At 49.0% G+C, this 23787-nt stretch overlaps 7 protein-coding genes across 7 annotated transcripts; all 7 read left to right on the forward strand.

Annotated features, from left to right (window-relative positions):
- Nucleotides 1-178: 178 nt before the first annotated feature.
- Nucleotides 179-2239, forward strand: BP5553_01303 (uncharacterized protein; the record flags this gene model as incomplete). Its single annotated transcript, XM_032009926.1, has 10 exons — nucleotides 179-685; nucleotides 744-832; nucleotides 882-1013; nucleotides 1067-1124; nucleotides 1173-1294; nucleotides 1342-1393; nucleotides 1451-1673; nucleotides 1724-1826; nucleotides 1878-2113; nucleotides 2202-2239. The coding sequence occupies 10 exons, from the start codon at nucleotides 179-181 to the stop codon at nucleotides 2237-2239; spliced, it is 1560 nt and encodes a 519-aa protein (XP_031873980.1).
- Nucleotides 2240-4336: 2097 nt separating this feature from the next.
- Nucleotides 4337-5205, forward strand: BP5553_01304 (Uncharacterized protein; the record flags this gene model as incomplete). The annotated part of the gene is made up of 2 exons (XM_032009927.1): nucleotides 4337-4987; nucleotides 5137-5205. The coding sequence occupies 2 exons, from the start codon at nucleotides 4337-4339 to the stop codon at nucleotides 5203-5205; spliced, it is 720 nt and encodes a 239-aa protein (XP_031873981.1).
- A 4997-nt stretch (nucleotides 5206-10202) lies between these two features.
- On the forward strand, nucleotides 10203-12467 carry BP5553_01305 (Uncharacterized protein; the record flags this gene model as incomplete). The annotated part of the gene is made up of 2 exons (XM_032009928.1): nucleotides 10203-10845; nucleotides 10900-12467. 2 exons carry the CDS (start codon nucleotides 10203-10205, stop codon nucleotides 12465-12467), a joined length of 2211 nt encoding a protein of 736 aa, XP_031873982.1.
- Nucleotides 12468-13403: 936 nt separating this feature from the next.
- On the forward strand, nucleotides 13404-15436 carry BP5553_01306 (uncharacterized protein; the record flags this gene model as incomplete). Its single annotated transcript, XM_032009929.1, has 3 exons — nucleotides 13404-13527; nucleotides 13579-14078; nucleotides 14159-15436. 3 exons carry the CDS (start codon nucleotides 13404-13406, stop codon nucleotides 15434-15436), a joined length of 1902 nt encoding a protein of 633 aa, XP_031873983.1.
- A 313-nt stretch (nucleotides 15437-15749) lies between these two features.
- Nucleotides 15750-17449, forward strand: BP5553_01307 (uncharacterized protein; the record flags this gene model as incomplete). The annotated part of the gene is made up of 3 exons (XM_032009930.1): nucleotides 15750-15813; nucleotides 15897-16472; nucleotides 16527-17449. 3 exons carry the CDS (start codon nucleotides 15750-15752, stop codon nucleotides 17447-17449), a joined length of 1563 nt encoding a protein of 520 aa, XP_031873984.1.
- A 655-nt stretch (nucleotides 17450-18104) lies between these two features.
- On the forward strand, nucleotides 18105-20380 carry BP5553_01308 (Transducin (Alpha subunit), insertion; the record flags this gene model as incomplete). Its single annotated transcript, XM_032009931.1, has 3 exons — nucleotides 18105-18541; nucleotides 18586-19725; nucleotides 19804-20380. The coding sequence occupies 3 exons, from the start codon at nucleotides 18105-18107 to the stop codon at nucleotides 20378-20380; spliced, it is 2154 nt and encodes a 717-aa protein (XP_031873985.1).
- A 640-nt stretch (nucleotides 20381-21020) lies between these two features.
- BP5553_01309 (uncharacterized protein) lies at nucleotides 21021-23500 on the forward strand (the record flags this gene model as incomplete). Its single annotated transcript, XM_032009932.1, has 3 exons — nucleotides 21021-21507; nucleotides 21568-22287; nucleotides 22383-23500. The coding sequence occupies 3 exons, from the start codon at nucleotides 21021-21023 to the stop codon at nucleotides 23498-23500; spliced, it is 2325 nt and encodes a 774-aa protein (XP_031873986.1).
- Nucleotides 23501-23787: the final 287 nt, after the last annotated feature.

Consider the following 23787-nt stretch of genomic DNA (forward strand, 5'->3'; position numbering starts at 1 on the left):
TCGCGTCAAATATTGATCTGACGATGGAGGTTTTATTTATCCCTGGCAAAAGCCGGTATATCCACTGTCCCATCTATGGCCTGCGTGGAGGTCTCGTCCTGTCTGGACTATTAGAGGCCGGGTCAAACCCACCAACTTGCGTATCGTTTTGGCCATTTTTGGGTTTCGAGGACTTAACATGTCTTTACCATGGTCTCACAGCGAAGCCACGCGCACTGGCAGCCACAGCCAGGACTTGGATGCCGCCGAGAAAGGCCTGAGCTTGGCGGTCTTACCGCCGCTCGCCCATGTAAGCCGGAGGACGTCAATACATCCCATCTCACCAGTCCATGAGGGCATAACACCGTCCTCCAGCGTACCAGCACTGGCCCTGCCATGGCCTGCAGGGAGGCAACCTACCAATGCTCCGGTACCTGAGGAAGAACCTAAGAAACCAGCACCAAAAAAAAAACGGATTAGTCGATGGATCCTCTTTCAACTTTGGTTCAACACATACCGAAAGTTCTTCACGTTTGCCATATCGCTCAACTTGACTGGAATAGTCCTGGCTGCACTCGGGCGGTTCCCTTATGCGGAAAACCATCTCGGTGCTTTGGTGCTTGGCAACCTGCTATGCGCCATTCTGATGCGGAACGAGTTGTTCCTTCGGGTCCTGTACATGATCGCCATCTATGGCCTGCGAAGTGTGCGTTCCTTTCTTTATCATTAACTCGCACGACGGGCGCTAATAAATATTTCATTAGTGGGCTCCCGTGTGCGTCAAGCTGGCAGCAACGTCGATTTTGCAACACGTCGGAGGCCTCCATTCGGGATGCGCACTCTCTGGCGCTGCGTAAGTCAATCCTGTAACCAGTGGCGAGCAGGACTAACAGAGTCTTTAGCTGGCTAGTATTCAAGATTGTCGACATCATACGGCATCACGCCGTTCAGCACAGTTCTGTGATTGTCACCGGCGTAATCACAAACTGCCTTATAATCATTTCCGTCCTAAGCGCCTATCCATGGGTTCGCAAGTCAGTGTCTCAATTTCCATGTTGGATATCTCGGTAACTGACTCCTTAATTAGCTACCATCATAACACATTTGAGAGACACCATCGCTTTATTGGATGGCTGGGTCTAGCGGTATGTACACCCCAATCCAACCTCAAGACCGGTACTAAGAAATACTAGGCCACCTGGGCCTTCGTGATCTTGGGAAATTCCTATGATATAACACGTGGGCAATGGAGAGCCGGTACCAATTCTTTACTCAGCGCACAGGAGCTTTGGCTTGCCGTGTTCATGACAATATTGTACGTTTTACTCTAGTTGTCTGGTTACTATTACTCATGCTCTCTAGTATCCTCATCCCTTGGCTTACCCTTCGAGAGGTCCCCGTGGAAGTTGAAATTGTGAGTTCTCAGCGCTCCAGGGTTTCTTCCTCGAAATCGACTAACACACAATTTTAGCCATCGCCCAAAGTCGCCGTTATCCGTTTCGACCGCGGGATGCAGCAAGGTCTCCTAGGGAGAATCAGTCGCACCTCGATCATGGAGTACCACGCCTTTGGAATCATTAGCGAGGGCCGGAAATCCCCGTATCATTATATGATCTGCGGTGTTCAAGGCGACTTTACGAAGAGTCTTGTTGCCGATCCACCGAAAGCCGTGTGGACTAGGGAGCTGAAGTTTGGTATGCTCGTTCTCTCATCTCTGAAATAGCCATCCACTAATATATAATAGCTGGGGTTGGGCATGCATCCTCGATGTTTAAGAGAGGAATTCGCATCTGCACGGGAACCGGTATAGGGGCAGCGCTATCCACTTGCATCCAGAGCCCAAATTGGTACGCCGCTCTTAGGCACTTTTTAGGAACCTTCTTCTGACGTTCTGCTAGGTTCCTTATTTGGATAGGCTCTGATCAAGAGAATACCTTTGGACCAACGATAACGGGGCTAATCCACAAACACATCGAGCCAGAGAGAATGATCCTCTGGGACTCGAAGAAACGAGGAGGACGACCGGATACCATGAAACTCCTCAAAGACACGTGGACGAGCTTTGGAGCCGAGGTTATATTCATTACCTCCAACATGAAGGGCAATGATGAGATGATGCAAGGTTGCCGTGCAGGTACGTACATCAGAATCCCGATCTACCGACAAACCACTAACCACACTAACCTCACTAACTCACTAACTCACTAACCTCTGATACTTAGCTGGAATACACGCATTCGGCACACTATGGGACTTCTGATAATCCGGGATCTCGGATAGCGCATGGCCTTCCTAGAGTTATTGATTCGTAGAGAGTCAAGCAGCATGGGCCGAGTAGAGTTTTCGATAGAGTCAAGCGCAGCATGGACCGAGTAGAGTTTTCGATAGAGTCAAGTGGAGCATGGGCCAAATAGAAGTTTCGACATACGGCAGGCGCATGGTTGGGATGTTAAGTCACTAGAGAGCTTAATCCAAGATTAATTAAACCAGTTAACGTAATCTATAAGCGCCCCGTACGAAATCTCCCCTATTCTACGCCCAATACATTTACATGAACCAAGCTAATCATAATAATAAGGCCCCACAAGTCTCCATTATAGGCAACATATATCGTGTTACAAGCTGTGCATTGCCTGGCTCGGCGGGAGCATGATAGCAGCGACTATACGATGTCTTTGATTGAAAACCTGGGCCGAGTATTTCCCAAGCTCCGTATCCAAGAACAGGTGGCGGAACCATCGCTCCTAACGTCTAGTGCGGAAGACGAAACTTGTGAAGTTGCATTTTGCAACACCTATTGCACTCCTTAAACCCCTCGGTATCGCTTCCAAAAAAGGTGTAGAAAGGGGTGGGGGCAACCGACCTTGACACTGAAAAACACTCGGCCCTATTCAGGAAAATCCACCTTTCAAGGAGCGAGAATGCCTAGAGGGAGGGTGCTCGAGGTCAGGTTCGAGAAAAAATATTCACATGACGATGTACTGTACCTGATAAATTACGGCGAAAATGCATGGTTGGGCCACATTTGCTGCGCTGCCTTACTTTCCTAGGTAGGTGCCTAGTTTGCTATAGTATCCAGATGGGCGGTGGCCGAGACTTCAACCTTTGCCACCACCTGCCATAGCACAATCTAATCCTACTTGTTAGTCTCAAAAGCAAAACATAGCAACCATCTCCTTCTCCCCGGGAGAGAGTGAGCCCAATCCTGGCTAGACCCTCCTATTCATAGTCAACTATTTTCTGGCCAATGATAGCAGTCTATGAGTTGCAACGCTGTTCCTGATCTGAAGGGAGAAGGTTTAGCTGACAATCATGTTCAACGTTATTACCCCTGAATATATCGAAAACAAGACACAGTTTCCAAAATTAATTCAGACATTGAGATGATCGGAAGAAGATCTTGGGCCCTCCGTATTATCACGCTACCAAATTACTATAATCCACGGAGGTATGCGTGCAATGCCGTTAAGGAATGGCTTATCTGGGTCGATCATTCGGCTCCTCGGACCGTGAGTCCTATGCCTGTCCTCTCGACATCCCCTGGGCTTTCACGATCTCCTCAAGATAGTGCCATTAAGACTTCCCTAGCCATAAAACGGATGAAATCGCTCACTGGATGTCATCGCGATAGCGATGTCTTTTTCAAGTACATTAATTTCACTTTTGGTCGGGTGGCTTTGGAACGAGGCAGAGCAGCTCTCACCACGACATCAACTGGTCAACATCGAACAACTGAAAGCTTCAGCTATTGCGTCTGTCAACGCATCTTAATATTCATATGGATGGCTGGGCACACAATGATGAATTCGGAGCACAAGCGGCAGTCACGAATCTGCGGATGACAAGAACGCTGGAAAAGATGCAATGTAAGCTTACTTAGTCGAAATTGACGGTCATAGACAAGCGAAGTTCAAGACCGCGTGATGATTGATACCTTGGCAATATACCCAGATAAGTACCTAGGTACCTTAAATCACAGCCCACTGAGATCACCTTGAAAACCAGAAAATATCAAAAATATCGTGATTTATAGGACAATTGTTAAGACTGTAGATTATTTTTTCTATTTTGAATTGGAATGTTAAAACCCATACATAAAAGAGGGCGTTCATCTCGTGCTATCCACTTTTGAATTGGGAGCTTATAGCACGTGACTCGATTCGCGCTTGGCCCTCGGAAGATTCCGTGGTACACCCAGCCATTTGCTAGCAGCGCCTTAACCGAACCTCAAAAGTTCCAATTTTAACGACAACAACGTTCAATCGCAGCGAGTATTAGCATCCTAGGGGTGGATGGTAAGTCACCTGGATGCGTTGATCGCATTAGAAGCTAATACCTACCGCAGCCATTGCCAACCATGATTCTCAGACCGCAGCAATTGCGCCCGATCTCGTCGTCCCTCCTCTCGTTCGCTCAATCATCCTCGCAAGCACGATGTCTTCACACAACCGTTCAGCCTGGTCCAATACCACCGCCAATACCTTTTGTACCAGATACGAAAACCTTCCTTAAACTCATCGGACGCGATTTGAGCCAATATGCCTCGAAAATACGTTCGTGGAACTATCTATTCACTATTACCTCGGACGAACTCAAGGAGCTGGGTATGGAGCCCCGATCGCGACGATACCTCTTGGACTGGCGGCAGAAATTTAGGGAAGGACGATATGGACCTGGGGGAGACCTTAAATACGTTGAAAATGGGGTGGCAAAGCTACGCGTGGTGAAGCTGTCTGAACCGACCGGACAAGAACATGATGGCAGGGTTTCAGTAAAGATGAATAGAATGGTCGTCAATGTGCCTGCATCATTCGGTGGTCCCGGGTCGGTATTGCCAGAGGAGCTCGTCCGGCCGAAGGGCTTCCGAGTTAAGGGTGCACACGAAATGAAGGGACCTAGCGCGCGGCCAGCGAAGGGGAGGTTGAATTACACGGTCGAGGCGACGGAGGGTATGTGGGAAGACAAAAGAGGGCGTAAGATTGATGGTGGAGAGCGCCGACAGGCTGAGGTACGAGCGAAGAGACGAGGAGAGGCGAGACGGAGCGACAGGTAGAGGTCATGAGCGGCCACGAGAGGTCGTCAATGTAAGATTATGTTTTGCAGGCAATGCATCGCATGTATAGTTGAAGTATTTTAAGTTTTCTTCTGACAGTCAAGCGTTCCGAGAAATTGCATTCCGTGGGGATTCCAGAAGCCTTCGGTCGTAAGGCTGCAGATGCATATTGAGCTGAAAGAACGATTTCGGCCCGGGCAGTAGGGCAAAGATAGTAGGAATTAGGAATGCTCCATCCGATTAATTACTTTAATTCCCATGGCGGGAGGGATCAGGATCATGCACGCGGGAGGGATAGGTACTGACAGTGGCACTGCGGCACCGTGGGTTGGGACGATCGCCCCGCTGGCGACCGAGTTAACATCAATTCAGCTGCTCCTCCATGACTTCCCGGCGGTCTTGGCGAACCACCTCAGAGGGTAATCGACTGATTGCCCTTTTTGTTTTTTTGCCCATTGCTGACTTCGTACTACATACGTAGGGAGGCAGGTATGCCGGGACCGTATACCATCCTATCCGACGCCATTCAGACTTTTGACTTTTCGTCAGCTGGCGTTCGTGTGAATCATAGCTTTCGTCTCTGATGGTACTATAGGGACGAAGCGAGATTACCAAAGCAAGTTGGGAAAGGGGATTAATAATAAATGCTTCGGCGGACGCTCAGACTGGATGGTTTGGGGAGAAAATCGGGGAGACAATACCCCACCATTACTCTAGTGTACTAATAATAACCTTTGAATGGACCTGTGGTTTGGCCGTTTCCGTTGGGCTCCAGCGGTCTGCAGCGGTCTCAGTGGTCTCAGCGGCCTCAGCTCCAGCGTTCATCCTGCTCCAACGTCCAGCGTTCACGGTTCGGGTTCAGCGCAGGGCCGTTCAGGCAGGGATCGCTATGACGCTGTCGCTCGCTCCCTCCTGCTCTGTACGTAGTCCATATACATCTTCATGTACAGTAGCAGTACCTCCGGATCATTGCACTAACACTTAGTTACGTCGCCAGGACTCGCAACCCGCCGCGACACCCCACGGCCTTTGTCAGTCAGATTGGCTATCGGGGATGAGAGCGCCGAGAGCCGGTTGGAGACGGGCTCGTATAACGGTATAGCGGGCGTTGCTAGAACTTAAGCTTAAGAATTGGCAGCCAGAGCAAAGCGGTCTGTTAGTCAAGCAATGTGTCCCCCTGCCTTTATGGCTTTTGGCTTTTGGCTTTGGCTTTGGCATTGGCGTTGGCTTTAGCATTGGCTTTAGCTTTGGCTTTTGGCTCTGGCTTTGGCCTTGCGTTTGCGTGTGGCATGTGCGCGTGCCAAAGGCAGCAATCAAAGGTACTTGTACGCGTCGTACCTCGGCTTGCCTGCTAGCGAGCGCCCTTCTTCTTCTCGTCCTTCTGGAATTCGTTATATCCGTCACATTACATACAATAGTTTCTGTTCCGGAGAAAGCCCAGGGATCAGCCCTACCAGCCCCACCGCGATGTAGGTACAGTCCTACGTACGTACAGAGTAGTACTGTACATGTGCTGTACGCATGGTACGGTTCGGTATGCCAGCAGTGCGTTTGCCCGTGTTTTAGCCACTCTCTACCTCTGTTGTAGGTACCACAAGATTCATTGGTGGGTAATGTTGCTAATTAATAGGCATTTCCTGGTCGCTCTTCCTCGCATCGGGGCTATTAGTCTTGATCCCAAGACCACCTCTTTCCAAAATATTCCGCTCTCCCAGACTTGTTGTCATCGCGCCCTTCAGCCGCTTGGCACGCCAGTATGCGTCATCGGGGCAGATGACTGCGCGTGCTATACGCACCCAATCTCTTGGACATGGCCAAAGACTCATAAGTCACGACGGCCACCGTCCTCACTGGCAAGTTGGTGGTGGATGCCTGATCCATATGCAGGAACATCGTGGTCTCTGCGTGGGCGTTACACGGCCTGCCGCGTCCTCTGGCAGCTTCAATCATCAATGTTTTGCTTTTGACTCGCGTCCTAGGTCCCAGGTCCTGGAATCCTGGAATCGTGAGCCGGAATCTGAATCATAGGATCGATGTCTAGCATTATCGCTCTCTAACTCCAGGACGGGGGACCCTAGATCCTGGTGCCCAGCCCCGACTCTTCCTCTTCCTTTTTCTCCTTCCAAAGCCCTAGCACGAAGCAAGTGCCCACTCCTCAGGCTCTCCATCCATACATATTATGGTTATGGTTATTCCTGGTCCCTTCCTCCCCTTCCTACCGCGCGCTATCTCTCCGTCAACCTAAATATGGCCAGGGCCCACCCCCTCCCCTTTCACCNCCCCCCCCCACCGCTCTCGTGGCCCCGTTGCAGCCCTCTACCAGGATTCTCGCATTCCGTCCCGTATTCTCCAAAGGCTTAACAACAGTCCAAGTCATCTGCCCTCTGCGCCAATTACCACGCCCGATTGCATTTGCAATTAGGATTAAGGCTGCCTTGTCGAACCACGGGAAGGGCTAAGGTTGCCACAACCGGTTTGGCTTGTTTGAGCACGGTAAGGTGTAAGGTGCAAGGTGGTATGCGCATCTTCATCACGTTCTCCGGAACCACCATCCCATCCCAGAGCAGTTGTCGGGTTGGGGGCGGTGCTTAAGCTTTCCATCGACATGAAGGTTTCCCGATATGTATCCCACCTTAGCTCATGAACCTATTTAAGTGTCTCCATTCTCTCTGGAAATCTCTCCGTCTGTGCAAAGTGCTTCTCCACAATCGAATGTGCCTTTTTGTCTATTCATGTACCCCTAAATTCCATTCCAATTATATAAGTATCAAAGTGGTCTCTTGTTTCGGATCAACAGTCTCTTAGTCAACTGGCCKCCTTATCGCCGAATGGTCTCCAGTCTTCCCAAGAACGTCTATAGACCACAAAATCGCCCAGTCCAATCTCACATGGTAGATGTTAGCAATTCCTCCACTTGTCTTAGGCGAGCTAAACTAAATTTGATAGGGACTCAGAGTCACATGAGGACAAAGCCTTTCAAAAGTCCACCGGAAAGCAGCCAGCTCGTGACATTCCCAGCATCACAATCGAGGATCCAGATCAGAATCGAGTCGTCCCAGAATCATCATCAGATACAGAAACCGAGATGTCCTCCTCCCACCGCTCTTCATACCATTCCAGCTCTTCCTCCAAGGGGAAACACTCTTCCTCATCATCCTCCAGGTCAAAGTCTGCCAAGACGGACGATTGGTCTGATATCACGGACCCTGAGGAGAGAAGACGCGTTCAGAATCGAATTGCACAGAGAAAATTCCGTAGGTCTCTGTTTAAACTACACTTGAGATTAAACTGACTAGAAATGCGTTGTAGGAGATAAGGCCAAAGACGCCAAGGAACGTCAGGCAAGAGACGCCGAAAACCGAGTCCATGCCGGACATTCCTACAATACTCCAGATCCAAATGAGATGGGAACAGATGACGAGCTCTCTGGCCTTCCGTGGGGATCACTTTCCTTGAAGCACGTTGTTACTAAAGGGAAAGCGAAAGAATCGGAGTCCCGAAGAGGAGGATCCAGAAGAGATATGGATTCCCGGGGTCCAGTTTACGACGAGAGAGACGGCTACTACGAGGGAGACTCGACATACTACGATGAAGGAGATCGAGCGTATTACGACTACGGCAGTGGTAGTGGAAGTGGTTACTCACGCTAGTAATCGAGTATCACCAGCAAATACACGGGTGAAAGACACTGGACGAAACGGCCAAACGGCCGTGGATTTTTTAATTGCCTTTTTACGACTTAACGACCTTACGAACCATTTCCTCTCCGACCAGTTTCTCGGGCACACACGTGTGATAATGGGGGTTAAAGCATAGATTTCATGATTTTATTCCAGCCAGTGGAGAATGCGGGCATTTAGACGGAGGGATCTGCTTCTTGCAAATTTTTAGGAGCATGTGTTCGGTCTCCGGTGTGTATCACGCTTCTCAGTTCTTGGGTCTTTTTTTTGTCGGGCATTCGGGATACCACTCTAGAACTTGGCATGGGATGTGTTGAACTTGGATCTCCTCAAACTGGAGGATTTTCTAAGCTCGTATTCCGCAGTGCCAATACCTCAGCTCTACTTGTACTATAGATAAACTTCACCCAATAAGAGCTGCTTATGCGCACGTTTTTTCAACCTGAACACTCCCTTGAAAGTCCAGTAACACAGCAAGTATTCCGAAGCTCGGCTTCGCCGTTATCTGCAAGGCCACGGTAGAATATGGCATGGCATCTTGAGAAAAACGGCGACAGGGGAGATGCAAAGGAGCATCTCGAAACACTCAAAAGAGACACGCGGGATCCATTGCCCGTCACAAAACGTGAAAACAGGGGTCTAGGAGAACCCCTGGTGCATGTTAGTTGCTTCACTCTACGCTCAGGGGAACTTTATTCGCAACTTCGTAAATGTCGCATGCCGGCTAGGGCACGGGGAAGCTCGAGGCTGAAAAGGATCCGGGTAGGTGGTGACTGATTCAGAATTCCAGAGTCCTTTTTTAAGGCTGCAAAATTCAAACTGCGTATCAGAAGCCCGGCCACCCGATGGCTGAAAGGTGGCTGAAATGGCTGCTTTAGAAATTTATGAAGCTGGGAAATGGATCGACATGATGGGTCGGAAATAGCTCAGAAATGGGGTTCAGGGTGCATATGTCGGACCGCTATTGAATGGGACCAGGAGTCAGGCTTTCTTGAAGGCTCTTAAAGTCTTGGTAAAGAGGATCCCCACCCTTGAGACGCTCCTGGGCAAAGTCCCGGGATGGATACAGCCGGAATGAGGAAATGTTTCTTTTGTCGTGTTTGCGGTGAAAAAGCTGGGGAAATCCCACGTAGCAAATGGCCGTTAATTAGGGGGGCAATTCGACGAGGTGTTGTTCAGGGGGTTGGCCGGTTGACCTGCTACGTAGGGCTGCCAGAAATAGCGAGGCCAAGCAAAGCTGCTCTCCAAGGTTGAGGTTTGGTCTCCAATCAGCAGCCAACAAACATCTCAAATCCTGATACTCCGTATCGCGCCCTCACCCAATCCAAACCTCCAACCACCAGCCACAACGAACCAATAATTCCTTCATCCGTCAAACGTCCATTTTTGTCCGCACGGCCCCAACACAGCAGCTAGGAGGGAGGCACTCCAATCGCGAAGGATTACGTGACATGATATCATTACGTCGATGAAGCAAAAGACTCGACACGATGGCGGACACCAGCGTACGGTCGCGTTCGCCGAGCTCCACGATTGAGGAGGCGGATGGCAGAGCGTCCGAGATGGATGAGCAGATCACGCCGCAACCTCCCTCGCCGGCGCGCCTGGATCCGAGAACCACGTTACGGCACGTCCTCGAGAACTCCGATTCTCAGCAGAACACCCCCTCCGCTTCAGCATCTAAGCTCAATGCCGACATGACGGAGGACGATGAGGCCAGAACGCCTAGCAGGACGGAAACCCCTGCGGAGGCTCCATCCACGACGACCACCAGTGCCCCTCGGAGGCGCAAGGAGGCCGGGACAGGAAATGGAATCCATAACCTAACTTATCATGGGAACAAAGTGCGGCATCTCAAGAAGGACGATGGGGAGCCCCTATGGCGAAAAGATATCCAGTACGACTTCCTCAAGATCATATTCGAAGATGAGACGGCGTGCTTTACAAATACCTACGATCCGGAAAATATCGGCAAACAGACCTTTGCGGATTTGTACATCGATGCTATGGCTAGGAGTAGCAAGACCAGCAAGATATTGCGGGATAAGCTTTTGACGGAACATGAGCCGGCGAAGAACATGGCCATGGTCTGTCTTCTGGTGAATTTGGGTCGCATGAACACTACGTTGAACTGTACGTGGATTTATTTTATTTCAATCTAGATGTACTAATATCGTTTTATTGCAGTCTTTCCCGAAATGCGAGCACAGCTCCGAACCTACCATGCTATTCCCTCATTACAAGCACGTCAAGATCCGAATTCATACAAGCAACTTCAAGATGCGCCTCGACTCAAATCGATCCTTAAGGGAGCCTCTGAGGATCGACCAGAGCCCAACACGCTGGACAAGATCAAGGCACAGGATGTCCCACGAACGAATCCAGTGAATCTTATATTCGTCATTGCACAATTCGCTCATAAAGCCACGGAGCTACATTTCCCGCCTCCTCGCGATTTCTTCGATTTGATTATGGGAACAAATATATCAAGCGTATCAAGGGCGCGTGCATTCCTATGGTTGATGTGGTTCTATTTGGAGTCCGACTTCACCGAGGAGGGCGCTGAGGAGAACCCATTTGGCGCTGGTGTTGACTATGGCGTCCAGGTCAGAAATCAAGGCGTTCCGGAGCTTGAAATGCTAACGGAGGAGCAAGAAGCGCAGGAAAACGTAGACACGCAAGAGGAGCTTGACTATGGACACGCAAAGATGCGGGAGAGGAAGCGCATTATTGAAGCAGACCAAGCTGCATTTCAAGCTGAGCAAGGCCCACCAAAACGGGGTCCCAAACCAAAACTTCAACTACCCCCGGATGATGGCGGTCCCAGCCCAGCCGCCTCGATAAGTCGAACACGGCCAAAATTTGATGAGATGAGCGGAACTTTGATGTCCATGATGGGCCGGATTCGACCTAAATACGAATCTGATATTGATAGTACTCGCTCCACACCGCCACCTCGAGCCCTTGGCGGCAGTATGCGCATTGGTGGAAGGGGTAGGGGCTCTCTAAAACATCAGTTTGCTGAAGGGTCGTCCCCCGTACCGCAACCCGAGGCTGTCGTCTCGGTTAGACGCTCTAGACCCCTCACAGCACACCAACTGGCCGTGGAGCGGAATCGAAACCAACGGGTTGACTATATCCTAAGTCGAGGTCTAAGAAAGCAGCATCATCGCGCCCGAAAAATTCGCAAACAAGAAGGTGCCTTTTTCCGCGCGTTGAGGAGGACAGAACTGATGCCCGATTCTTTTGAGAACAGCGAGGGCGAGGAGAGCCTGCTCAAACCCCCTGCACCATTTAGGGAAAGGGGTTTCGGGGGCCTTGTGCAACTCGCGAGCGAGGAAGATGATTTTGGTGAGGAAATGTCGGCGTATGCTGCTGCGTTCCGGAGGATGGGGAGAAGGCTTGATCGTTGGGACGGTCAGGAGGACTTGGGCGTCGTCGGCACTGGCCGTATGGGGGCCCCCAAAACTCCTGTGGCCAACGGCCACGCTGCTCGTCCCGGCAATGATGAGACGGAGGATGAGCGACCCCCGGAGAGCACAGCCAAACCCAAAAAGGGACGTCGAAATACAAGTGCTCCAGCAAAGCGTGAAGAGGGTCTCGACGATATGGATAAAGAGATCTTAGGTCTTGGCAGCGAAGCTGAAGATGATGGGGACGAGGATCTTGACGATGTTGACAAGGCGTTGCTGGGACTTCCTGGGGATGAGACGGAGGAAGATGTCACTGATGGGGGAGCTATGGATGTGGACTGATTGGATAGGTAAACTGGATGGGATCTCTATGGGAGTTTTGGAGGGCCACTGACTCTCGAGTCATATTTGTTACGCGCGCAGACTGGGCTGTCAGTCGCTAGGGTTCATCTGTATAACACTGTTCTATTTATTATTTCCCGTTCTTGCGGTATAATGCCAACTTATATCAACCTCTGCTAATCCGAAGGTTCTTGAAGTTCCTGGAGGTTTAAGTGCTACCGACCGCGACCCTATACTAGTTCGATCGACGGTTACAGGTTTCCTTAAGAATGTCTCGCCTCGCCAACGCATCGTGGATACTACCCCTTCTATATCAGCCCATATGGGCGACCCGGAGACACTGTACTTCGCATGCATATAGATATGTACGGAGTACTACGTATGAAGCAGGCCATCTTTATCCTTTCTATACTCCGTGGACCGACGTAATTCGCACTTCGTCGCCAAACCTCATCGCGGGAACCGATCTCTCGGCCGAACTGCTTGTCACCGCCAACTATTACAAATACGATGGATTTCCATTGTGCAGATTTTGCTAGTATACTTCTATGGTACTAGCGGTACGTAGTAGTTGTTGATAGAATAGTAATTGGGGCAGTAACAAGAGCCAATGGCTCGGCTTAGAGAGTTGGAGAGTTGAAGTCTAGGCCCTAATAGCAAGTCTTAGCTTGTTAGCATGAAAAAGGGGCTTATTGTTATCAATCAACTTATCTAGGTGCATCGCCAACTACTCGAGTACTCCGCAACTTTATGTGTTTTTGTTCATATTCTCCAGGCTGTCTTCCTACGCGTAGGCTGTTTCAGTATCAATTACTGATTTACTGATATGATATTGAATCAATCCCCGACACTGACGTCGTACATGTACAGATGTTTATGCGCATATACATCCACCCAATAGCGATCGATCTATTAAACCTGGCAAATCCCGCCCAAATGGATGGCGCGGCCAGGGATGCAGCGCTATTCCCCATGGGGCAAGGAACCGGACTAGATCGCCCCCATACAGGAAAGTGGAAGGCGCAGAAGGGGAAATGGGAAATCGCACTGAAGGCTCCGGGTCGGAATCGTTCCTCGTTCGTCGCGGGAAACCCATCGTCGTAATCAACAGACACAGGCACAGTACGAAAGGGCACATTCTCTATATACCTGTCTGCCTACTTATCTCCTCCGATATCCCCCTTTCACGCCGCCTTCCTCGCGAGGAGCCATGCGCTCAGTCTAAGAGAGAGCACCAGAGGGTATGCAATGACTGGCCGCACAAGGAGGCTTTTCCGAAGAAAGAGCAAGACAAAGGACGAGAAACCGTATTCCCGGTCTTCGAGCACCACCAATACTTCCACCTCAGAGGCAGTAATCGACACGCCGTCTGACACCTCCTCCGCATCAGATTCGTCATCACTCAACATGCCATCCCATACGAAGGGTGACACGAGTGTCAATGGTATCACCAACGGTATGGCCTCCGCGAAGCTCAATGGCAACAGCTCGCGACAGCATAGGACAATGGCGGATAAACGGAAGCAGTCCTCGCCCATGATGCCCCCTTTTATGGTTTCCGCGCCTGGGAAGGTTATTGTGTTCGGGGAACATGCAGTTGTTCACGGCAAGGTACGTTGAAGTGATGACATACCAAAGACGAATGGTCTCGCAGTCGTCCTTCAGATGCTAACATGTTCAATTCTATCTAGGCAGCTATTGCCGCAGCTATCTCATTGCGATCGTATCTCCTTGTTACCGCGCTCTCGAAATCCAAACGGACCATCTCCCTCCGTTTCCCGGACATCAACCTCTCGCATACCTGGGATATCGATGATCTACCATGGAGCACTTTCTCTCACCCTTCCAAGAAGAAGTCATATTACGACCTAGTTACTGAGCTTGACCCTGACCTCGTTGCTGCGATGAAACCGCATCTGGCCAATGTCTCGGAGGAATTACCGGAAGATGTACGCAGAGTTCACCAGAATACCGCCTCCGCATTTTTATACTTGTTGTTATCTCTTGGTTCGCAATCATTCCCAGGATGCTTGTATACCCTCCGTTCGACCATACCAATTGGCGCCGGTTTAGGTAGTAGCGCGTCCGTCTCGGTGTGTCTAGCTGCGGCCCTCTTGCTGCAAATTCGCACGCTCTCAGGACCACATCCCGATCAACCTTCTGAAGAGGCGCGTCTTCAGGTAGAACGTATAAACAGGTGGGCATTTGTAGGAGAAATGTGCATACATGGGAATCCCTCGGGGGTCGACAACACCGTTGCGACACAAGGAAAGGCTGTCGTGTTCCAAAGACATGATTACTCGAAACCACCTACAGTCAAGCCCTTATGGAACTTCCCCGAGCTTCCTCTTCTTCTTGTCGATACTAAACAAGCAAAATCTACCGCAGCAGAGGTGGCTAAGGTCGGTGCTTTGAAGAAAGCACACCCTCACATCACCGAGTCGATATTGAACGCCATCGATAAAGTTACAGAGGGCGCGGCCGCCTTAATTGGATATGAAGATTTTGACAGTACCGAAGAATCAAGTCTCGAGGAATTAGGAAAATTGATGACTATTAATCATGGGCTTCTAGTCGCTCTAGGTGTCTCACATCCTCGACTTGAACGGATACGGGAATTGGTTGATCATGAAGGAATTGGCTGGACAAAACTCACCGGTGCTGGTGGAGGCGGTTGTGCAATCACTCTTCTCAAGCCGGGCATCTCTCATGAGAGGTTGCAACGGTTAGAAGATACATTTGACCGAGAAGGATTTAAAAAATTCGAGACTACATTGGGTTGTGATGGGGTAGGTGTTCTTTGGCCAGCTGTACTCAAGAACGGAATCGAGGATGACCAAGGCGGTGAAGAGATCGATCAAGATAAGTTTTTGAACGCTGACGGCATCGAAGGGGTTGAAGAGCTTGTCGGGGTCCAAGGAGAGAGTGGGGATCGGGAAGCTTGGAAGTTTTGGAGAGTAGAAAGTTAGAAACTAATATATGCTGGCAACAGCGGGCTGTACAAAACCGGCTGATTAGGACAAGGGAGGGCATTAAATTCAATGTAGAAATAGGGAGCGTCATGCGTTTTTACAGTTTAGTTATCAGTAATAATCTGTTTTAACACTAGTTTCACAAGCCTAGCTGCTTGTTCCTGTAAATAACTCCTCGTCCCAATCCGTCGACCCCTTTAACTTTGTGTTCGTAATCTGTGGGCGCTTAGTATTGTTCTCGACATACGAGGCTGCGGGCTGGCATTCTTCCAACACCCCTTTGTGCTCGCAACCCCCACCACAACATAAAATGGCCCCAAAGGCCCCCAAAGCTCCCAAAGCTCAACCCAAAGCTCCTGATCCTCCAGAAGAATGTACGTAGCAGCATTTTGATCCCAGCAAACCCCCTCTTTACAGTTCACGAATAACACCCATACTAACGCACGCAGCCAAACAGACCCCACCATCAGCGCCAAACTCCAAGCCGAATACCTAGCCTCACGACCATATCAAGTGCTCAAAGACACGAAAGGGCTCTCAAACCTATCCGCATCTGAAAAGGCGGCCTACGCGAATTACCGATTCCTCGAGACGGGCGTCTGGAAGACGTGGGGCGCGGCGCAACAGAAGGAATTCCTGAAAACCGTCGAGACGCAAAAGATCCCGACGCCGCTCCCGCTGCCTAGAGATCTCGGGAGAGATAACAAGGGCAGGGAGATTGCGAGTTATACTCCTGAGGGGTTTGCGCAGTTTCGGAAGAAGGAGCGGCAATTAAGTGGGTTGAGGAGGGAGAGTGCTAGGTTTAGAGAAAGGAGGGAGAAAGCTCGAAGGAAGCAAAAAGGGCGCGGGATTGAAGATAGTGAGGGTGAGATAGAGGACGAGAGGAATAGAAGGAAGTTTATAGGAGTGTTACAGGGCAAGAAAATGGGTATTTATGAGGGTGATCCGAGGTGGGATGATGTAGTGCCCATTCCCCAGGATGATGGGGAGGGGGCTTTGGCTGCTATTGCGTATTCAGATGAATATGCCGAGGGTACATCCCGATTTTCTCTACGTTTCGTACACCTTTGTTAACACTGTTCTCCAGCTATGGGCTACCTCCGAGCCGTCATGGCCGCGAAAGAGCATTCCCCCCGCGTGCTGGACCTCACCGAGCACATCATATCCATGAACGCCGCCCACTACACCGTATGGCTATACCGAGCCTCAACACTCTTCGCGCTGGAATATCCCATCGACAAAGAACTATCATGGGTCAACGAGGTAGCTCTAGAGAACCAGAAGAACTACCAAATCTGGCACCACCGCCAACTCCTAATCGACACGCTATACCCGACCATATCCTCCGACCCCACCGCCATCCACGCCCTCGAGACCTCCGAACGCGACTTCATGACGCAGATGTTCGATCAGGACGCCAAAAACTACCACGTCTGGAGTTACCGGCAATACCTAGTCCGCAAACTCAACCTCTTCAATACCACCGAGCTCCAATCCATCGAAGTGCTCCTCCGCAGCGACGTCCGGAACAATAGCGCGTGGTCCCACCGTTTCTTCGTCGTCTTCTCAGACCCAGCGTACTGCACACCAGGCAGCGCTGCTACGGCGCACGATCCACGAATCCCAGCGGATATTGCGGATCGTGAGATTGGGTTCGCGAAGGCAGCAACGTTCGAGGCGCCGCAGAATCAGAGTCCGTGGAATTATATCCGGGGCGTTTTAAGGAAGGCGGGGAGGGAGTTGGCCAGTTTGGAGGCCTTTGCAGAGGAGTTTGTTAAGCTTCCTAGTGAAAGTGGAGAGGGCGAGGATGTTCGGAGTAGCCATGCGCTGGATTTCTTGGCTGATGTTTGGGCTGAGAAGGACGAGACGGCCAAGGCGGATACGGCGTTGAGGTTGTTGGGTGATAAGTATGATCGTATTAGGAGGAATTATTGGGAGTGGAGAAGGGGGTTGTTGGATGCTGGTGTTGAGGGGAAGATGAAGGGGTTGAGTGTTGAGGACGTTTCGTAAGATATCTGAATATTACAGTACCTACCTACCTACCTTAGGTACCTTGGGAACGGCGATTCCACATATGCTGAAATAGGAAATACAAGCTATCTCTGTTCAGACTTCAGAAACCAATCCTAGAATGCCCGTCTCATGGCGAAAAATTACGGCACTAGGACAGTTTGTTCTAGGTAGAAATTTAACAAGCAGGAGATAGGGGCATATAATACAGGAACTTCGAGTTTTTTTCTACTTTCTACCTGCTTTACTGCTTAAGATTTCAAAATCATTTTGTTTCCTTCTTCTCCCCGCTGCTTCTTGCCTCAATACTCACGTCCTTCACCGGAAGGAGAAACAAATCCGTAAACAACCTACTTATAACGCTTTACTAAGAGATATAGAATATTCAATCTTATGGCTACTTAAGCTATTATATCTATACTCTAGTAGACCTTGAATAGGGGTGTAATAAAACTAGTAAAAGGCGTATTTAAAAAATGCCAGTGTTCGATTTCACGAACGATATGACCGATTGGTTCATCATACTGCAGCCTGGCGCAGTAGTTGATGGCTGGGCGCTGGGCTGAGGCTGTGCAGCCAGCGCAGCAATGGGATGAGCAAAAAGATATTATAAGCATTGTTTTCAACCACCATATCAGACTCTTCGAGAGTAAGGATGGACCCTATCTCAGTAATCGGCCTTGCTGAGTCGCTTGTGGGAATCAGCGATATCATTGCAAAAAGCTTACGCCGCCTAATTAACCTCCAATCCCGATACAGAAGCGCCAGCCTTGTTGTCAGTCTCCTCATCGGACAGCTAACCACTCTCAAAGCTGCTGTGAATCAGATTACAGAGTGGGCTGGTTCAAGCCTGTTCAACACGCCCAAGAATGAACAAGTTGTTGCGGATCTCAAAACATCCTTAGAGAGCTGCAAGCTCCTGATTCTGGTGCTAGAGGAGCGCATTTCGCAACTTGAGCGTGATACCAGTGGGAGTTTGAACGTTAAGGGCAAAGTTGAATTTTTGTGGGAGGAGTCCGACTTGAAAGAGTTCTCAAATCACCTGAACAACCAGGCGAACGCTCTCAATCTACTCCTTACAGCCTTGCATTGGTAAGTTCCAAGGTCTTAAGTTGAGTAGTGCTAACACGATTCAGTCGGACTACTTTTGAGCGCAACGCATTGCTCCAAGATGATGAAAGTCGCCGAATTATCAAGCGCGTGGAAGATAATAGAGCTTCCTTACTCTCATTAAGGGACTCGGCGTCGGAAAATACGAGGAGGAGTAAACTCACGGATAATTCTAACCTTCTGGATACAGAATTCGACTTTGATCAGGAGGTTGTCACAACCAGGGTCTACCGGGCTGCACTTAGGTCTACCTTGCAGAGAGCCACTCGGAGGGAAAAATTGCCTGAACTTACAAGCGATATCCATGGCGGCTTCAACTCAATCCCTGAGGCTGTGAAAAGTCCTGGGCGAGTCTTAGAGAATCCACACAATTCCGAGCCTGGCCCATCTCACACGGCCCTTTCAAGCAAACAACTAGCACTCCAATCCCCCCAAGCGTTCTCGGGGTTTAGAAGATGGTTTCAGACAGACGGTGCTATTCTTCAAACTACAGAAGTAGATCAGTTCAGCTCTCGACTAAGCATGTTGAGTAGTGATTCCAGGCCAGGGGATGATGCGTCTGTATTCTCTTTCGAATCTCAAGGGCGAAATGACGAAGGGAGGCCCGGCCAGGCGTCGAATTTTGCCAGACCCTTACTAAGATCTCAGAAGGCGGCCAAGGATAAACAACTAGAAGCAAAAAGAATGAAAAGGCGTTCAAACACATCTCGGATACGAAAAATCTTCACGGTTCATAGCAGCATGGATGTGCCACCGGATGAAGCTCTCGGCCCGGATCCAGAGGTCTGGGTAGAGGAACGGCCACCAAAAGTGGTAGTAGTAGGAAGTGGCAACAGCGGTAAATCAACCCTATTCAAATCCATGGACGCACTATGCAAAGGAGGTTGGACAATTGAGGAACGTCTACGGTTTCAAGAAGCCGTTTTCACAAATGCGGTGCAGAATATGAAAGACATCTTGGAAGCTATGGATACGCTCGGGGTCCTTCTGAATGATGACCACAATACAAGTCATGCTCATACTATAATGATGCAACCCTCGGCTCTTGGTGCTGGATGCTTCCCTCCAGATGTCTGTAAAGCAATAGAAGCACTGTGGCAAGATAGGGGGGTCAGACACACTTTTGAGAGATCAAATGAATATATACTCCAAGACGCTGCTGCATAGTGAGTATTGCTGCCTTCAGAGACTTCTCGATACTAATGTGCATCTGAAAGGGTTTTCAACTCTGTGAGACGTATCAGTGAGCCAGGATACATCCCGACAGATGAAGACGTCATCATGGCTCGTATCAGAAGTACGGGTCTTTATAGCACCACACTGAGATCCGGTGGCATTAGTTTCAAGTTAACTGATACCGGTGGAGAGCGTAGTGAACGAAAAAAGTGGATACATGCCTTCGAGAACATCAGCATAGTTATTTTTGCGGTTGACATATCTGCATACGACCTTGGCCTATATGAGGATCTCCACGGTAACCGTCTGGAAGAGGATTTATCGCTGTTTGAATCCATTGCTGGCTCGAAGTGGTTTGTGAAATCACAGATCATCCTCCTCTTTACGAAAATGGACATTCTGGAGGCGAAAATCAAAAAGGTTCCTATTGAAATGTATTGTCCTGATTTCACTGGGAACGGAAATAGTTTAGAGGATGTCAAGTCGTATATTGAGCGTCGCTTTTTGGCAGTTATTAGTAATCCCGAGAGAACTGTTAGAACAATATTTGCTAGCTTCGTTAACGGGTATAATAGTTCAGCGAAATTAGTCCTCGATGTCATCGTTAGCCAGCTTTCGCCCGGGCTAGATGGGCTTACTATCTGATGTACATTTAGCTATATCATGTATATATGGAAGAATACTACAAAGTCTGGACTAATATTATAGTATATGGTTTTTCAAGGTCCGCAAGGGCTGTATCGCAACAGCTTTCTAAATTACCTGCTCTCTTTTAGAGAATCCGATAAAACTAGTGTGTTTTATAACTGAAGTAACTCATGGGTCACCTTTCAGTGCTTCAGATGAAGCTTGACCATTGGAGCGTTTTGCAAGAGATGCACAGAAGTTGATGCTTATTGATCCTAGTTAAGGCTCTCTTCATATCAATTTACTTTACGAATTCATAGGCCTGCGTGTCATGGCTTGCGCGAGGGGCACATCTAAGATCAGGTGTAATTGAAATGTACTTCTGCCAGAGAGCATCAGTGGTGGCGCATGTAAGTCCAGGGATTGTTGAAATGCACTTCTGCTAGAAAGCATCAGTGGTCCGCTTCGAGAGAACTTTGCTGCCTGTCGATTATACAGCCGCAGCCTCGTCAAGCCCGACAACTTGTATTTAAGCATCTTGACACCTTTATCTTCTGTTGAATTCATTCCTGTTTCCCAACTTCTCGCACTTCGCAACTAAATCAATCATCATCTTCTTTTAACCCATTGATTTAGCTACTGCTGCAACCTAGACACCATGCCAGGTAAAGATATAAAAGAGACCTGGTGTGGTGACTCTCCAACAACTTCCATTCAAACCAAGGAGCCACCAAAGTCATCCCGCCGAATTCGAAACGATCAGAAATGGGACTCACTTAGGGAGGAAATCTACCGCATATATATTACTGAGAACAATACTCTGCAGAATACTATGCGAGCTGTTCTTGAGATACATGGTTTCAAAGCAAGGTTCATTCACCCTATATGGGCCAAAACCACAGTGGTGCTAAAGTTTGAGTACAGTGAGCGCAAGTGGAAACAGAAGCTTAAAGAATGGAATTTTGATAAAAGTATCTCCGCCCATGATATGAACATCGTGACAGCGAAAGTTGGGAAGAGGGCCAGAGAAGAGGGCAAAGAGACTGTGATCTTACACGGAGAGGCGCCGATTACACGAGAGAGGATTGAACAGTTCAAGAGAAGGAAGACGACCAAGGATGTTGAGCCCGTATCACCGAGTGCAGGTTCGTGCAAGTTGCAAGATCCAGATGTTTTACATATTCGTACATACTAACATGGCCCAGAAACACCTGCAAACATATCTTATCACACATCGTGCTCTAATTACGCAGAGATTCCTTCGGAGCTGTTGGCATCAGACGGGGACAACGCTACAGCGGTGGCTTCTAATACTGGCTCCTCGCCGTTTCAGGGGCCTTCTGGTCCCTCACCATTAACCCAATACCTTTCTGCTAAAAGCAGTGCACTGACAACCATTGCTGAGACATTTTTAAAGAACGTGCTAGACCACGAAGTAGCTTCTAAGGATAATCCAGGCACTCCTCGTCTCCCAGTCACACCAGACGTCATAGAATCTCAACGTGTGCCAAACACCCAGTCATCCGAGCCAGAGATTGCGGATCTGGGTTTATCTAGTAGTCATATGGACTCGGAAATTGCTGTCAGTTCGAATGGAGACTATATGACCCCAGAATTGCCTGTTCCAGATCCAAGGGAAAGGTTGGAAGGTCTTCCAAGCGATGACGAACTCCCAACACTTTTTCAAATATCAGCAGTGATACAGGCACGAGAAATCCCTTTCACGGAGTCGATTTTGGAAGAATACCTGAACGAGAATGGAGTAATTGAGCACCGAATCCGCCCGTTTCCAAATTCTCCGGATAGGCAACAATCCCCAGAATCGCCATTTGAGGTCCTTGCCGACAAGCCTTCAATACATCTCGAAGCAGATATATCCACATTGTCGACACCCGAAGGCAGCTTCCAGAGTAACACTTGCCCCAGTAACTCGTTGGCCGCAGTGGAGAAAGAATTTATAGAATTCATTTCCTTCTGCAAAACTGATAACGCTTGGAACTTCTCCCTTCGCGAGTCTTAGAGGAACGAATCTTCCGCCGAAAGAAGTCAAAAGATTGCAAAGCCTTCGGCCATGCTCTCAACATATTAGCAAATGAATACGAAAAGCGGAATCTCCTGAGCCAAGCTTTGGTAGCAATTCTTGTCGTGGAGCTCTACTGCAGGAGAATACTCGGACATTCTAGCACGAATTCAATGATATGTCTCTACAACAGAGCACGAATTTTTAGAAAGCAAGGGGAATTCAAGCTTTCAGAGGCAACTTATCGGCAAGCAATTGAAGGCTGCAGACCTCTAGGTGAGATTAGGCTGCGAGTCAAATTCCAACTATTCCTTGGAACCCTTTATGGCAGTCTCAACCGAGACCATGAAGCTCTGTATCTCCTAATTGGGACCATTGTGGAATATTACACCCCAGAACTACCTCTTCCAGACACACAACTACTCAGGCTTATTTCAGCTGTACAAAAGTTGCATACCAAGATGGATGGAGCCGGGGAACTGCGTGATGTGATTAAGAGTATCAGGGCCATAGAAATGACTCTGAAGCATCCCTTGCCGCCTGACGGGCCAGTATCTTTTGGTATCAAAAAATGGTATTTATTTTTGGAGCTTGGATTGGTGTATTCGAACTTAGAGATGTTTGACATTGCGGACTTGTGTTTTGCATTAGAAGGACCCGAACAACTGGATCACGGCTACTTCAGAGATTCGATGGAACTACCATATGCTCGAAGAGACCTCTGCGTATACTATCGAGGACAAAACAAGATCTCAGAGAGCCTTGAGCATTTAAAATTGTCTTTCGAAGCTATGTTCCCCATCAGGGCAATGGGGACCCTACGCTCTCAAAGCTTCGTGGATGGCTTAAGGCTTCTAGTAGTTGAATTACGGCCGGCAAACCCAATAGGATGGACAGAATTTGGTTTCATGAGAGCCTGGGAACTGGCAAAAGAATCATATGAAGAACTACTCGCTTTCCCAAAGTCGAGAGGCGCTCGATCTAAAATTGCCCAAAGTGTTTCAAGCTATGGAACCTCCCTATTTTCAATCCATAGCTCAAGCTCCAGATTCGGCGTTACTTACTCCGTGGGCTCCTCTGCCTCTGTCGTCAGTAATTCAACGTTCATGGTTCCATGATGTTGCATGTCAGCAGAGATATGCAAATATGCCAACGAGTTAGTTCAATTTTGGTATTCAATCAAAAAGGTAAAGTAACAACAGAAAGGCCCAGAGGTGTGTGAATAAATCGAACATTGGGAGCCCACATCGCTGATGAATCCTAGAGCAGCAACTTCGATGCAGAACAATCATACGCGGTTAAACCTCAAGAACTTCACCCTTGACATCACAGACACCGTAACCAAACTAGAAATACCCTCAGGTCAATAGATCAGCGACAACCTAAACTCACACTTGTCCTTTAG

This window comes from Venustampulla echinocandica (genome assembly GCF_003357145.1).
Source record: "Venustampulla echinocandica strain BP 5553 chromosome Unknown scaffold_0, whole genome shotgun sequence".
In the NCBI taxonomy this organism is placed as follows: Eukaryota; Fungi; Ascomycota; class Leotiomycetes; order Helotiales; family Pleuroascaceae; genus Venustampulla; species Venustampulla echinocandica.